The following is a 13,026-nucleotide window of genomic DNA, read 5'->3' on the forward strand; positions in this document are numbered from 1 at the left end:
AGTGCAATGAATGATGTCACTTTTCTATAAACATTATAGGGATACCTGTAGAAATCTGAATCAGGTTTAATGATTAGCTTAGGGTATGTCTTGATTGTAGAGAAAACTGTGTGGTTCTAGAAAAGGATGATCTTGCTTTTGAAAATAAACAACTGTGTCTTAGGGGGTAAGAGAGTGTGAGAATTATGTCAGAAACCTAATTTGAGTTCACGGTAGTAAATCAAATGTGATAAAATGTTAATATTTAGAGAATCTGAGTAAAGAGTAGATAAAAATTATTTGTACTATTTTCAATATTCTGTAAATCTGAGGGTGTCCAAATTGATAACATTGTTTGTACAGTGAATAGCTGAATGAGGAATTCTGTAAGCACAGGGATCCAACTCTCTTCAAACTCCCGACCTGATCACTATGCACTCAATATCTTATAAGAATTGCAAATTTGGCTGGAGAGATGGCTTAGCAGTTAAGGCACACGCCTATGAAGCCTAAGGACCCCGGTTTGATTCTCCAGGTCTCAGGTTACCCAGATGCACAAATGGGAGAATGCATCTGGAGTTCATTTGCAGTGGCTAGAGGCCCTGGCATACCCATTCTCACTCACTCACTCTCTCCCTCCCTCTCTCTGTCTCTAATAAATAAACAATCTTAAAAAAAAAAAAGAATTGCAAATTTATCTTCACTTGTATATTATCTAATATAATGACCTCTTTATACTATTGAAATCATGTTCTAATTTTTATCTTCCTCCATTTACCATAGCCAGTGACCTCAGAATGCAACTTGTTACTCATATCTGTCTGTCATTTTTGCTATTTGGCTTTCAAGTGCATTCTTTGAAATATTAGAGTTAACTGATTTTGGGGGAAAAAAGTGACAATTTCTTTGAATACTTTCTTTTACTCACTATGCTCTCCTGTCATTCCATGTTTTCTCTCATATTTTTCATCTCTGTTTTCATTCAAGTTACGCAATTACTCTTCCAGTCCAATGTTAATTTTCCAGCTGTGCCTGTTCTGCCATTTGGCTTGTTTTGAAATTTGAACAGTTATATATTTTTTATTTCTGAGATTTCTCTGGAGAAGCCCCTTGCCTTGAAACTCTTAAAGACCTATCAGTATGTACTCTGGGAATGATCCATTAACTGTCTTTTGAAATAATTCGTGTTATTACAATTATGATGCTGAGACTGAAGATTGTTGATATGTTCACATTTGAAGTTGTCACTGTTAGAACTGCTACTTACGGTAAGCAGCTGGTGAGCAGGGTAGAGGGACGTGGACAGGAAAGATCAGAACCTTTCAAAGTGGCCCATCAGGACTGCGCCTCATCTCCTCCATTTCTCTGCATAAAGCTCTGATGGTGTTGTCTTGGGAGATACCCTCATCAGTGAGTTTGGTACTGGCTTTCAAAGTCTCCCAGTGCGCCACCTCAGTCTGCTGTCCTACAGGTCTAGAACACTGCTGGTGTTGACTGTCTCTGTGGGAGCACTTCCCCATGTGCTTCTGCTTTTGATTTCGCCCTCCAAACAAGTTTCACAGGAGATTAGTCTTTTATAAGGACTTCATGAATTCTGCTTTATTTATGTTTCTTTCTATTTACAAATGTGTGTATCTGTCCCTAAGCCTATGTGTCAAAATTATCATTTTTGGGGTACTTTGGCATCTTGCAACTGAATTCCTAGTCCGTCATTTGCTATGCTATTTCACTGTTACTGAGTTTGATACTTCAGCCTACATGTTTGTATTTTTCTGCTCCTTTTGCCATCTCCAAACCCTTTCAAATACAATGGGTGAGGGGAGCCAATTGGATGGCCAAACCAGTACTAAAATATGAAGTTCAGATAGACAATGCTCATAAAGCTAACATTTATTAAGCATTCATCCTGGGAGACCCCTATTTCAAGAATTAACACATTTAATCCTCATAACTCCAAGTGAGCTGCTATTATGATGAGGAAACCAAGGCACTGGACTATTGTGTTAAATTCAGTTTTTAAAAGTGAAATCATAGTGCAAGCCACTGCCACAATTAAACAAAGTCTGGTTGTTGCTTTCCGGAGCCCTAGTCTGTTGTGATCATGTTGTATACTATTTGGTTCTGAATCATTTCCTGTAAGGAAAAATATGTTCAGGGTTTGAATGGCATTCAGCCAACAGTTAGGGATCTGAAGCAATCCTCACTAAGTAGAAAGCCTGAGAATATACCTCCTCTTTCATCTCATTCCAAAATTTAATAATAATGGAACAAAACTGGAAATTGTTCATTTCCAGAGGATGTTTTAAAGGAATCCTCATCTATTTATTTTCAGTTTGGATTGTCTATCTTGGTAATTTTATGCAATTTTGAAGAAATGCCTTAAAGCTCTGCACAGCTATATACAGAAGCAGATTAGCCTGTTCATTACCTGTCAGTATTAAGAACAAAAGTGTCACACAATCTTTCTTTTCACCTGTTTTAGTACATGGCACTCCTCTGAATCAGTGGAGAGATGGATATTCACCTATATGTAAGCCTCAAGGGAGGTCAGAGTCATCTGCACAGCTGTTGCAGGGGAGGAAAAAGAGACATTTGAGTGAAACAGCATTAGGTAGGTTAAAATGAAGATATGACCATTAGTGTTATCTATTGAAAATAAAAATTTGTCTCATGGAGTTTCTAATCCACAACAGTCCTTAGTTACATAAAACTACTATGGCCCTGTGGATAGCTAAGTCAGATTTTATAGATGGGTATCTATAAACTTGATGACAATTAAGTATTTCCCTCTTACGCTGCCTGATTAGCATTCCCCTATCAGCTATCATGTAGACACAGTTTAGCTGCCAAGGTTGTAATACATTCAAACTCATTCAGACTGGGTCACTCCAAGGTAGCCTGAGACAATTATGACCATTTCTAGAATAGTATCAAGTGTGGTTTCTTGTGCAGACTTGGGAGAAGACAGCTACCATAATTATTAATGATAAAAGATAATACTGGCAAGATATATTTTAAATAGCAAGTGATCTGCATACTTCTGGTTCTTGCTCACTGTCCTAAGGAATATATTGCGATATCCATTAGTTGAATCTTCCTCAGATATGGCAATAATATGCTCGATAAATCAGAAATTGACTGCATCCAATCTAAAACACACTGAACTCTAATTATATATGCACTGGATTGAAAACATTTACCTCTAGTATCTTTGGAAATTCTACCTAATATAACAGACCAAGTTACTACCTGATAAACACTATCTTATCTAATACACTGACTGGCACAAAATGAACTTACAACTATTTCCAGAGATTTTGTAATACGAATCTTAATAGGCAATGATGGAACATTCAATTTTAATTTTTAAGGAATTTCATAGATATAAACCAAAACAGGAAAAATTTCAATCTCTTAATAAAGATGTTTTATGAAATATACATTACCTAAGATAGACAGTCTTTCACTTCATTTTTTCCCCCAAGGTAGGGTCACTCTAGTTCAGGCTAAATTGGAACTTATGTAGCCACAGGCTGGCCTAGAACTCACACTGATTCTTCTACTTTAGCCTCCTTCTAGGACTAAAAACATGCACCACCATGCATGGGCAAATTGGTTAGCTCTTGTTTTAAGTTTAATGAATATATTGGGCATGGAAAAACAAATGAAATGATATATTACAAATAAAAAAAATTAGGTTAGTCCAAAAGCTCAGAATATCTGGCATCTCTGTCAAAAACCTTTAAGAGCCAAGTGTGGTGGTCCACGCTTTTAATGCCAGCATTCAGGAGGTAGAGACAGGAGGACTGCCAGCCTGGGATTACAAAGTGAGTTCAGGTCAGCATGGGCTAGAATGAGACCCTATCTTAAAATAACCAAACAAGCAAACATTTTAAGGAAATCTCACAGAAAACAGGCAGACAATGATGACAGAATGAGTGGACAAGATATCCATGGCAAATTTCCACAGTGCAACTTCTATAGGAGTCACAGAAGACAGTAGGGCAAAGAGTAGATACAGTTACTGAAAAACTAATACAAAACATGCTGGATAATGGGGATACTTCTAAAAAGACTACATTTTGGGGTCTTCTTTTATAATTTCCCTTTGTTTTCTGATACATGACTTATAAAAATCAACAAACAATTGGTGCAATAACTCAAAATACCTATTGTTCATCTTTAACATCTGACATTCTGAAGCATTCTTTCCACAACAGGAGAAAGAACCAGGTTTGATGAATTTGGTTTTCACCACACAGAACCAGGATCCCATTGCGATTTCTCTGCTGTCTCTAATGTCAGTGCTGGACCAAGAATCCCGAACTCATCCTCACAAGTAGGTTTTCTTTTATCTGTTTATTAAATCCTAAAATTGTTTTATAGGTTTCTGAAATAAAACAAATAAAGTGTCTTACAGAATATTTCGCTAATTGATACCAGACTATTTGTAAGAACAGTTTAGAATGATCTCATTACGAAATAGTAATGTTGGAAAAATAATAAAACATTTTTATTTCAAAGCTACCATCTTACTAATCTTTAATTAAGGACTCTTTTTCTGTTGAAAACTAAATTATGAACATCTATCCTACTTAACATACAAATCTAATGCATTTTCAGGATCTGTGCTGTTCTTAATCTGTTTTGTTTGTCACTTGGCCCAGGAGTAGTGAGGTAAAAAGGTATGTAGGTTTAGAAGTTCAGGGACCAGGAACACATAAATGAAGACTTACCACAACCATTTTTCTAAAAAGCTCACCAAATTTCACAGCCTTTTCTAATACATGTGTGCAGCTGTATACACAAATATAATTACACATCTGCCAAAAGTCTTATTTAGGTTTTCAACAGCTAGGCATACTTTCTTAGTTTTCTTAACATTTTATGATCATGTAACAATTTATACAAATTATTCAACAGGTATACTATATATTATTATCATATAAAATTAAAGAAATATATCATCGCAGGTAACTAAGACACTATTAAGTAGTACAATCCTGTTTTGCAGAACACTGCACGACGAAGGTTAAGAAGTGAGAGCTCCTACGACATAGATAACATTGTGATCCCCATGTCATTAGTAGCACCAGCTAAGTTAGAGAAACTCCAGTATAAGGAAATACTTACTCCAAGGTATGTATGCTTCTGTTTTCTTTCTTCTTTGGTTAATAACTCAGATTCAAGAATCAAGCTAGAATGCTAACAGGCAGCTGGCACTTTCCTTCCTCCTTGCCTGGAAGGACAGTTGTGTTGTGTATCCTAAGGACAGAGTGCTCTGTAGTTCCATCATGTCACGTCTTAGTTTTTATTAGAACCGAGATTTCTAAACTGACTTATTTTACCATCGTTAAGTCCTTTTCCATTCAGTTATATTTGGGTATCTAGTATGTACATGGTACTCTTATGGCACTTTGGTGGTGTAAAAGCTGTAACAGTGCACAGTCCATGCCTTTAAAGACAGGGAGAGGTATACATAGTTGCAGAGAATTCAAAGAGAGCAATTACATTTGCATGGTATATTCACACTGTAAGACAGTAACACCTGTGATAACAAAACAAGATTTTATTTCTACATCAGTTATAAACACATTAAATACTAACATAGACGTATCATGTCTAGAAAGACATCATGGCAGAAAAAAATTACTACTTACACAGGAAGAACACAACACAGGCAGAGGTGTATGTATACAAGGCAGAGCCTGACACTGGGGTTTTGCAGATATTTATAAAGGAAGATAGGGCTAGAAAATAACCAGACAAAGAGCTCCCGAATAACATGCACAGATCTACTTCCCTTGGCAGTGAAGTTAGCCAAATGTTTTTCATCAGTATCTGAAAAGTACAAATATGGCTAGGCATGGTGGCACACATCCTTTAATGCCAGCATTGGGGAAATAGAGGTAAGAGGACTGCCACGAGTTTAAGGCAGCCTGAGTCTATATAATGAATTCCAGGCCAGCCTGTGCTAGAGTGAGACCCTACCTTGAAAAAAAAAGTATTAGCATGGTACCAGGAAATAGAAAATGTTAGAAATTAAAACATAAGCCAGGTGACAACTATGGTTAATTGCAACCCACTCCCATTTTAATTTCAAAAGTTGTTACAAGTATGATTACCTGTACACAGGACTGGAATTTTCACAAGAAGGAATAATGTTCTGGTTATGATGTTCTGTAACAAGTGTTTTCACCTTGTCGGGTGGGCTAAAGAAGGCTGGCTGAGGGCTGGAGAGATGGCTTAGCGGTTAAGCGCTTGCCTGTGAAGCCTAAGGACCCCGGTTCGAGGCTTGGTTCCCCAGGTCCCACGTTAGCCAGATGCACAAGGGGGTGCACGCGTCTGGAGTTCGTTTGCAGAGGCTGGAAGCCCTGGCGCACCCATTCTCTCTCTCCCTCTATCTGTCCTTCTCTCTGTGTCTGTCACTCTCAAATTAAAAAAAAAAAAAAAAGAAGGCTGGCTGAACTACCTGTTACAGAGAATTCTTTCAGACACTTGTTAAGCTATTGGCTCAAAAGGGATCATGATTAGCATTCTCATATCAATGAAACTGACAAATACTACAAATCACATCTAGTTTTCCCTTTGTTTTGGCCAAACTAGTTAGTGAGCATAACACCGACTTATTAATTAGTACATAATTACTTCATACAATGCAGCTATGTAGATGAGATTGTTAACTTTTATATTAAAAGTCAAGATTTGTTTCCTCCTTCCCCTTTTCCTAAATGATGAACTATTAGGCTGGAGAGATGGTTTAGCAGTTAAGGTGCTTGCCTACAAAGCACCTAAGGACCTTGGTTTGATTCTGCAGTACCCATGTAAAGCCAAATGCACGAAGAGGTGCATGCATTGGGAGTTCATCTGCAGTAGCTAGCGGCTCTGGCCTTGTCCATGATTTCTCTCTGTCTCCCTCTCTCTCAGTCTGCTTGCAAATAAATGAATTAAAATATTTTTTTCAAAAAGATGAACTATTAAAATACAATCATTTAAATTATGGAAACCCCAAGAAAATATAATACTAGTATACTTAGCTATGCTTAGAGAAAACATTGTGGTATTTGGATAAGAGCTGTTTGAAAATGATTTGTCTTCCACAGCTGGAGGGTGGTATTTCTTCAGCCTCTGGATGAACATAACTTAGAAGAGGTAAGCTGCCTGACATTTAATGTGACAAATACACCTTCTCTGCTATAAAGCTGGCATAATTTGACATTTATTGATTTATAAGGAAATAAAAATACTTTAACTTATGATTCTTTTATTTATGAAAACTATTTTCAAAAGTTGTATTTTAAGCTGGCCATGCTGGTGCACACCTTCAGCACTCAGGAGGCAGATGTAGGAGGATCACCATGAGCTCGAGGCCACCCTGAGACTACATAGTGAATTCCAGGTCAGCCTTGACTAGAATGAGACCCTGCCTCAAAAAAACAAATAAAATAAAAAATTGTATTTTATTTAAATAAAACTTCCCATCCAAACCTGTCTATAAAGATGATAATGTATAGCTCAGCCTATCTCCAAGACAAAATAGAAAAAAGTAGACATGTCATGTTAATACCCAGAGCAAGGGCAGTTCTAATCACAATCAATAAATATTCATAGCACATGGTATAAATGCTAAGAATATCCTAACAACTTTTCAGATCAGGTAATGAATTATACAGAAAAGTTTTTTTTCAACTTTTAGATACTGAAATTATAATTATGGGACTGTGATCCTGTATAGATAAAATTACAATAAGAATAATTACATGGAAAACAATGTCTCCAAATTAATTCTTAGAAATTTTCGGGTATCTAGAAGAATCACATAATTACATAGAACATATATAGTTTCTGTCAAGAAATATAGTTCTGGACTGGAGAGATGGCTTAGCGGTTAAGGTGCTTGCCTGCAAAGCCAAAGGGCCCTGGGTTCAATTCCTCAGGACCCACATAAGCCAGATGTACTAGGGGGCACACACATCTGGAGTTTGTCTACAGTGGATGGAGGCCCTGCTGCACCTATTCTCTCTCTCTCTCTCTCAAATGAGTAATTTTTTTTAAAAAAGGAAACATATAGTTCCTATGCCCAGCAGTCATGTTTTTTAAAGTACTAGACATCTAACCTTTAACGTCCTATGCTCCTCTACTGCACTCTTCCTAATTCAGTATTGATCCTAGCAAGAAGTCCAAATTTCCAACATAAATTGTCCAGGTTAAAAACACCAGAGAAGTCAGTAGTTAAATTCTGATTTATCTCCATCAGTTTTACTTTTGATATTAACCTGCTCTTATAACAAACAGCGTGTGTTCCACAATGAATAACCAATACAAACTCTGTAGGATGAAGAAAGATTGACCATTTAGCATAAACTAGACATATCTAGCACATATATTATGTGCGTGGAGGCTGAGTCAGGAGGACTACACAATTCAAAGCCAGACTGAGTCACTTAGCAAGATCCTGTCTCTCCAAACACACACACACACACACACACACACACACACACACACACACACACACACACAAACTAAGCTGTGGCAAATGGAAAGCACTGTGAGCACATTTGTAATCTAAGTATTAAAACATAAGCCAAATGTAAAATCAAAGTACAGTTTCTCACCAACAGGACCTATTTGAAACCTGGCTTTGTATTTCAAAAATCTTCCCATAAAAGTATTTTCTAATTCCAGATAGAAGACCTGTCTGATGAAGTCTTCTCCCTAAGACACAAAAATTATGAAGAGAGAGAGCAAGCTAGGTGGTCACTCTGGGAGCAAAGCAAGTGGCACAGAAGAAATAACAGGCAAGTATTTTAAGACCTTCACGCTGCAGAATACATGTAAAACGAACAGAAATTTGGTATAAAATTTAGGAAGCCATTTACAAGGAAAAGAGATATGCCATGCCACCTTTGGGGACCATCATGTAAAGTAGTATCTACACAGACTGAACTTATGATTCAAAATATATTTGGGTTAACATGAATATATTTCTCTAAGTCACTCTGTTTCTCATGTGCTGCTGGCAACAAAACATACTTAACTACAAATATAACATTTCTGTATAAAGTAGGTCATGTCAACCATGCATAGTAGCACATACCAATACTTAGGAGGACACAGGGGGATCATAAGTTTGAGGCCAATTTAGGTTGCTAAGTGAGCCCCCCCCCCCCAAAACGAAAGCAATGCAAAAAGCAAGTTCTTTCAATCTACTTTAACAGTAGACTGGGGGCGGGGTTCAGGTAATCCACTTTAACATAACCACCCCCAAAATAATACATTACACAAGTTGCTTAAGAATTTTCTTTCAATGTAAAAGGCAAATAATCTAAAAGACTTAAAACACAAACAGAATCAAGTGTGGTAGCACACCCTTATAATTACAGCACTCAGGAGGCTGAGGCAGGAGGATCATAAGTAGAAGAACATCATGAACTATATATAGCAAGATGCCATTACAAAACACAAAACAAATAAACAAAAACCTAAAAAAAGGCACTAATATTCCTTGATGGAAAGGAGAATAAATCTAATATAATTATTATGTATCTGAAATTATCCTCGATATTTTATACTTACTTTTCATTATTTTTAATGGAGACAGAACTAAAAAAGCAAGTTCATGTGAAGACTAGCAGTCTCTTCAGTCCATGAGCACTACTCACTTAAATAAAAACCTTTCTCAAGGGTGGAGAGATGGCTTAGTGGTTAAGGTGCTTGCCTGCAAAGCCGAAGGACCTAAGTTTTATTCCCCAAGACCCGCATAAGCAGATGTACAAGGCAGGATATGCGTCTGGAGTTTGTTTGCAGTGGCTGAAGGTCCTGGAGTGCCCAATCTCTCTCTCTCTCAAATAAATTAAATTAAAAAAAAAAAAAAAAACGTTCTCTGTTTAGGTCTTGAAGATATCCAGCTTTGCTATATTATCTTCATGCAAAAAATTCTTCTAATATAAATAGATTCTGCAATTCTCATCTTTTTCCACATCTCAGAAATAAATCTTTGCAGAAATATACAGGAAAATGTGAAATGAGGCCTTCCTATCTTTCATCTTCAGATAAAAATATAATAATTATAAAATAATATGAGAAATCAAAGACTATAAGAATCAAATAAAATTGTCCCTTCTTGTCTACCAAAAACCAAAAATTTAACCAAAGAGCAAACACTAAGTGGTAGAATATTTAATGGAGTACTATACTTAAATCTTTGATAAGAAATAGCATTAGAAAGAGCACTTAAAGTTTTAAGTCTTTTGGGCTTCTGTTAAGATGTTAAATAAAATGTTAAAAGCTTCTGACTTAGTGATATAGCATGTTCACAAAATGGAGATAATAAATATGTATTTTCTTGCCAGATCTTTCAGTAAAAATGCTGAAGGGCAGGACTTGGTTTTGAAAGAAAGTCCTAATGATGTTAGCAGTGGTCAGCAGTGTGCTGCTCAAAGTCCTTTTGAGCTCTCTGCAGAGAATCATGATCTGTGTGCACAAGACTCACTGCTTTTAAATGAAAGTCAAGAAGTCAAAGTAAGTGTAATGTACATGATTAAACTTACTTTCAATTGTCTTTTAACTTTTACTTGTGTATAAAAATTACTTACCGTAAATCATCATTACCTATCAAATTCTAAAATGCCCAGGAAGAATCAGATTATATTAATGAATTCTAGTTCCATCATGAGTTGCAATCTTTTCTTTCTTTTCTGCATGCTATGTCAGTACCAACTTCCATCTACTTGCTTACATCCTAGGGAATGAGGATCCTGTCAAATTTCCGTTATAAAATATCTGATATGGGGAATACCTGGTACATAGTAAATGCCACTGCAAATTCTCTTCCTTCTCTTTTACCTGTCTTCCCTTCCATTCATTTCCTACTTCAGGAGTATATTCTAACACTCCATCAAATGCCATAAAATTCGTATACCTTTCTTCATAAATAGGTGTTGAAAAACAGCTATACTGTTAATGGAGAGTAGAGATTAATACCAAGTTGCAAAAAAATTAGGCAAGAAAAAAAGTCAAGGCTTACCTATACTAGGACAGAAATGAAGTGATACTGAAGCAAAAGTGATTCACACTTAAAAACACTTCTAATAGGGTATTCCTAGAGCATGCTTAATCCACTGCCCTAGAGCAGCCTTTGCTGAGCTTTGCAGAGGCAAAGTGAATACCAACTCCTCAGTCACTAAATTCTCAGTATCTTATATTTTCAGTTGAGATGAAATGAAAACCTCTTATGTGGTAAAGAAATAAAAGTTATAAAATTGGCTTTTTAAAGACTACTTGACATAAACAAATTTGCTGAAACTTAACTGAACATGTTTCTCTTTTCAGTCACTGTGGTGGGAACGACGGGCATTTCCACTGAAGGATGAGGACATGGCAGCCTTGTTATGCCAGGAGGAAAGGAAGGCTCAGAGGGCAAGAGCAGGCACAGCTCTGCCTGGCGAAGTCTCCAGTACTGCTGCACAGGAGAATGGCCACTCTCTACAAGTGCAGTCAGATGGAATGGAAGACTGTAAAACCTTTGGCCTAGGAGTTACTAATGTTAAAAGAAACAGGTGACAGGGGTCAATGAAGAACCTTTTGTAAATTAGAGAGAGAAAAGGAAACCCCATGCAGCCACTTTGGGCACAATTCCAAAGCATGAAGATGTGCTGCATATATCCATCTCCTATACTGTTTATGGAACAGGCCAGATTCAGTTTCTTTTTCCTTACTGAACCACAGAAGTAGCTAGCTTTTCACCTGCACGCCAGTGTTGGTAGTTTGTGTCGATCACACAGATCACAAGCACCAAGATACTATAAACTGCTTCCATGTGACGCCAAATCACATTAAGACACCTTTACACCCCCCCCACACCTGATTTGCATAAAATGAGAACTATTTTTTTCTATCTACATGGTTATTCACTAAAATGCCTCAGAAATATATTAAAATAAACCTGTATGTGCACAGAATATGTGCACACACATGTAGACTTAAAATTGCACTAGCAGTGACCACTCCATTGAAAAAAGCATGTATGACCTACTCTATGCAATGTAAGCTGCAATAAGCATTAAGCTTATGTTCTCAGAGAAAGAACATCAACAAGCTTTGATGATGGACAGGGAGTTTCTTTGTGTTTGTTTTTGTTCTTTTGTATGTTTAACCAATAGAAGTTATTTATGAAACTCTTACATGAGATAACAAAATACTCATTTATATGGTATCTCTTCAACTAACAGGCTACTTTCTGTTTACTTTTAACATAATTAAGATAAACAAATTGAGAGTTTTGATATGGGTACATTTTAAAACTGTCACATATTTGAAAATTCAACTTGAGTTTCATCTACTTTATGTATCGCATGAAGACACCGATTTAAAATGTTCAAACATTATAAAAAGAACAAAGTGGCTGCAATTCTAGCTAACATCCAGCTAGAAATCTTACTGAAACCTTATTGTATTCTAGGCCATTTGGCCCTTCCTTGCTGTAACTTACTCTACTCAAATATCTATTCTTACTTGCATCCAAGATGAAACATTAAAATTTTCAAAGGACAAGATTTCAGTATTGGATACTGAGCAGTGTACACTGAGGAAAATTTCCTTTGAAGCTATGATACCATTTTTTTTCCTGTGTGAAAACTGAGGACAATACATAGGAATCAATTTTGTCATTAAAAGAGGTTATTCAATATGTAGCTCCCATATTACTGAGAATTCTAGCCATTTTGGGTAAGAGTCTGTGGGATTTACAATAAGTTTTTGTTGAGGATTGAGAATTATACTGGTCACTGCAAAGGGGAATTCAAATTCAATACATATAAACTTTTGCTTATTGCTTTTCTGTACATTTATTTTTAAAGAAAAATGAAGCCAGACAAATTCAAGTTTTCCTGGCAAATAAATTCAAATCTTTGTCATGCCAAATATTATAATCTTCTATGTAAGTTTTTTTTTTAATTAAAGTTATTTCTATATGCCTTGTATATTGTGATTTGATTAAATACTACTATTCATGGCAAAAATCTTTCCTAAGCTAAAATAAACAAATAT

General features: G+C 36.3%; 1 protein-coding gene across 8 annotated transcripts in view; it reads left to right on the plus strand.

Moving 5' to 3' along the window:
* The window catches only part of Kansl1l (KAT8 regulatory NSL complex subunit 1 like), a 115,468-nt gene extending 102,509 nt beyond the window's left edge, over positions 1-12,959 (plus strand). For 5 of the 8 annotated variants that reach the window (XM_045147647.1, XM_045147646.1, XM_045147648.1 and 2 more), the window contains 7 exons: positions 2,462-2,590; positions 4,200-4,318; positions 4,994-5,118; positions 7,083-7,131; positions 8,665-8,777; positions 10,332-10,500; positions 11,311-12,959. In XM_045147647.1, coding sequence (XP_045003582.1) covers positions 2,462-2,590; positions 4,200-4,318; positions 4,994-5,118; positions 7,083-7,131; positions 8,665-8,777; positions 10,332-10,500; positions 11,311-11,541 — 935 coding nt within the window. In that variant the 3' untranslated portion in view covers positions 11,542-12,959. The remainder of the gene's footprint in view (positions 1-2,461; positions 2,591-4,199; positions 4,319-4,993; positions 5,119-7,082; positions 7,132-8,664; positions 8,778-10,331; positions 10,501-11,310) is intronic. The other 3 variants (XM_045147650.1, XM_012947774.2, XM_045147651.1) reach the window with 3 other exon arrangements.
* Positions 12,960-13,026: the final 67 nt, after the last annotated feature.

The sequence above is a fragment of the Jaculus jaculus genome, chromosome 4 (genome assembly GCF_020740685.1).
Source record: "Jaculus jaculus isolate mJacJac1 chromosome 4, mJacJac1.mat.Y.cur, whole genome shotgun sequence".
Classification (NCBI taxonomy): domain Eukaryota; kingdom Metazoa; phylum Chordata; class Mammalia; order Rodentia; family Dipodidae; genus Jaculus; species Jaculus jaculus.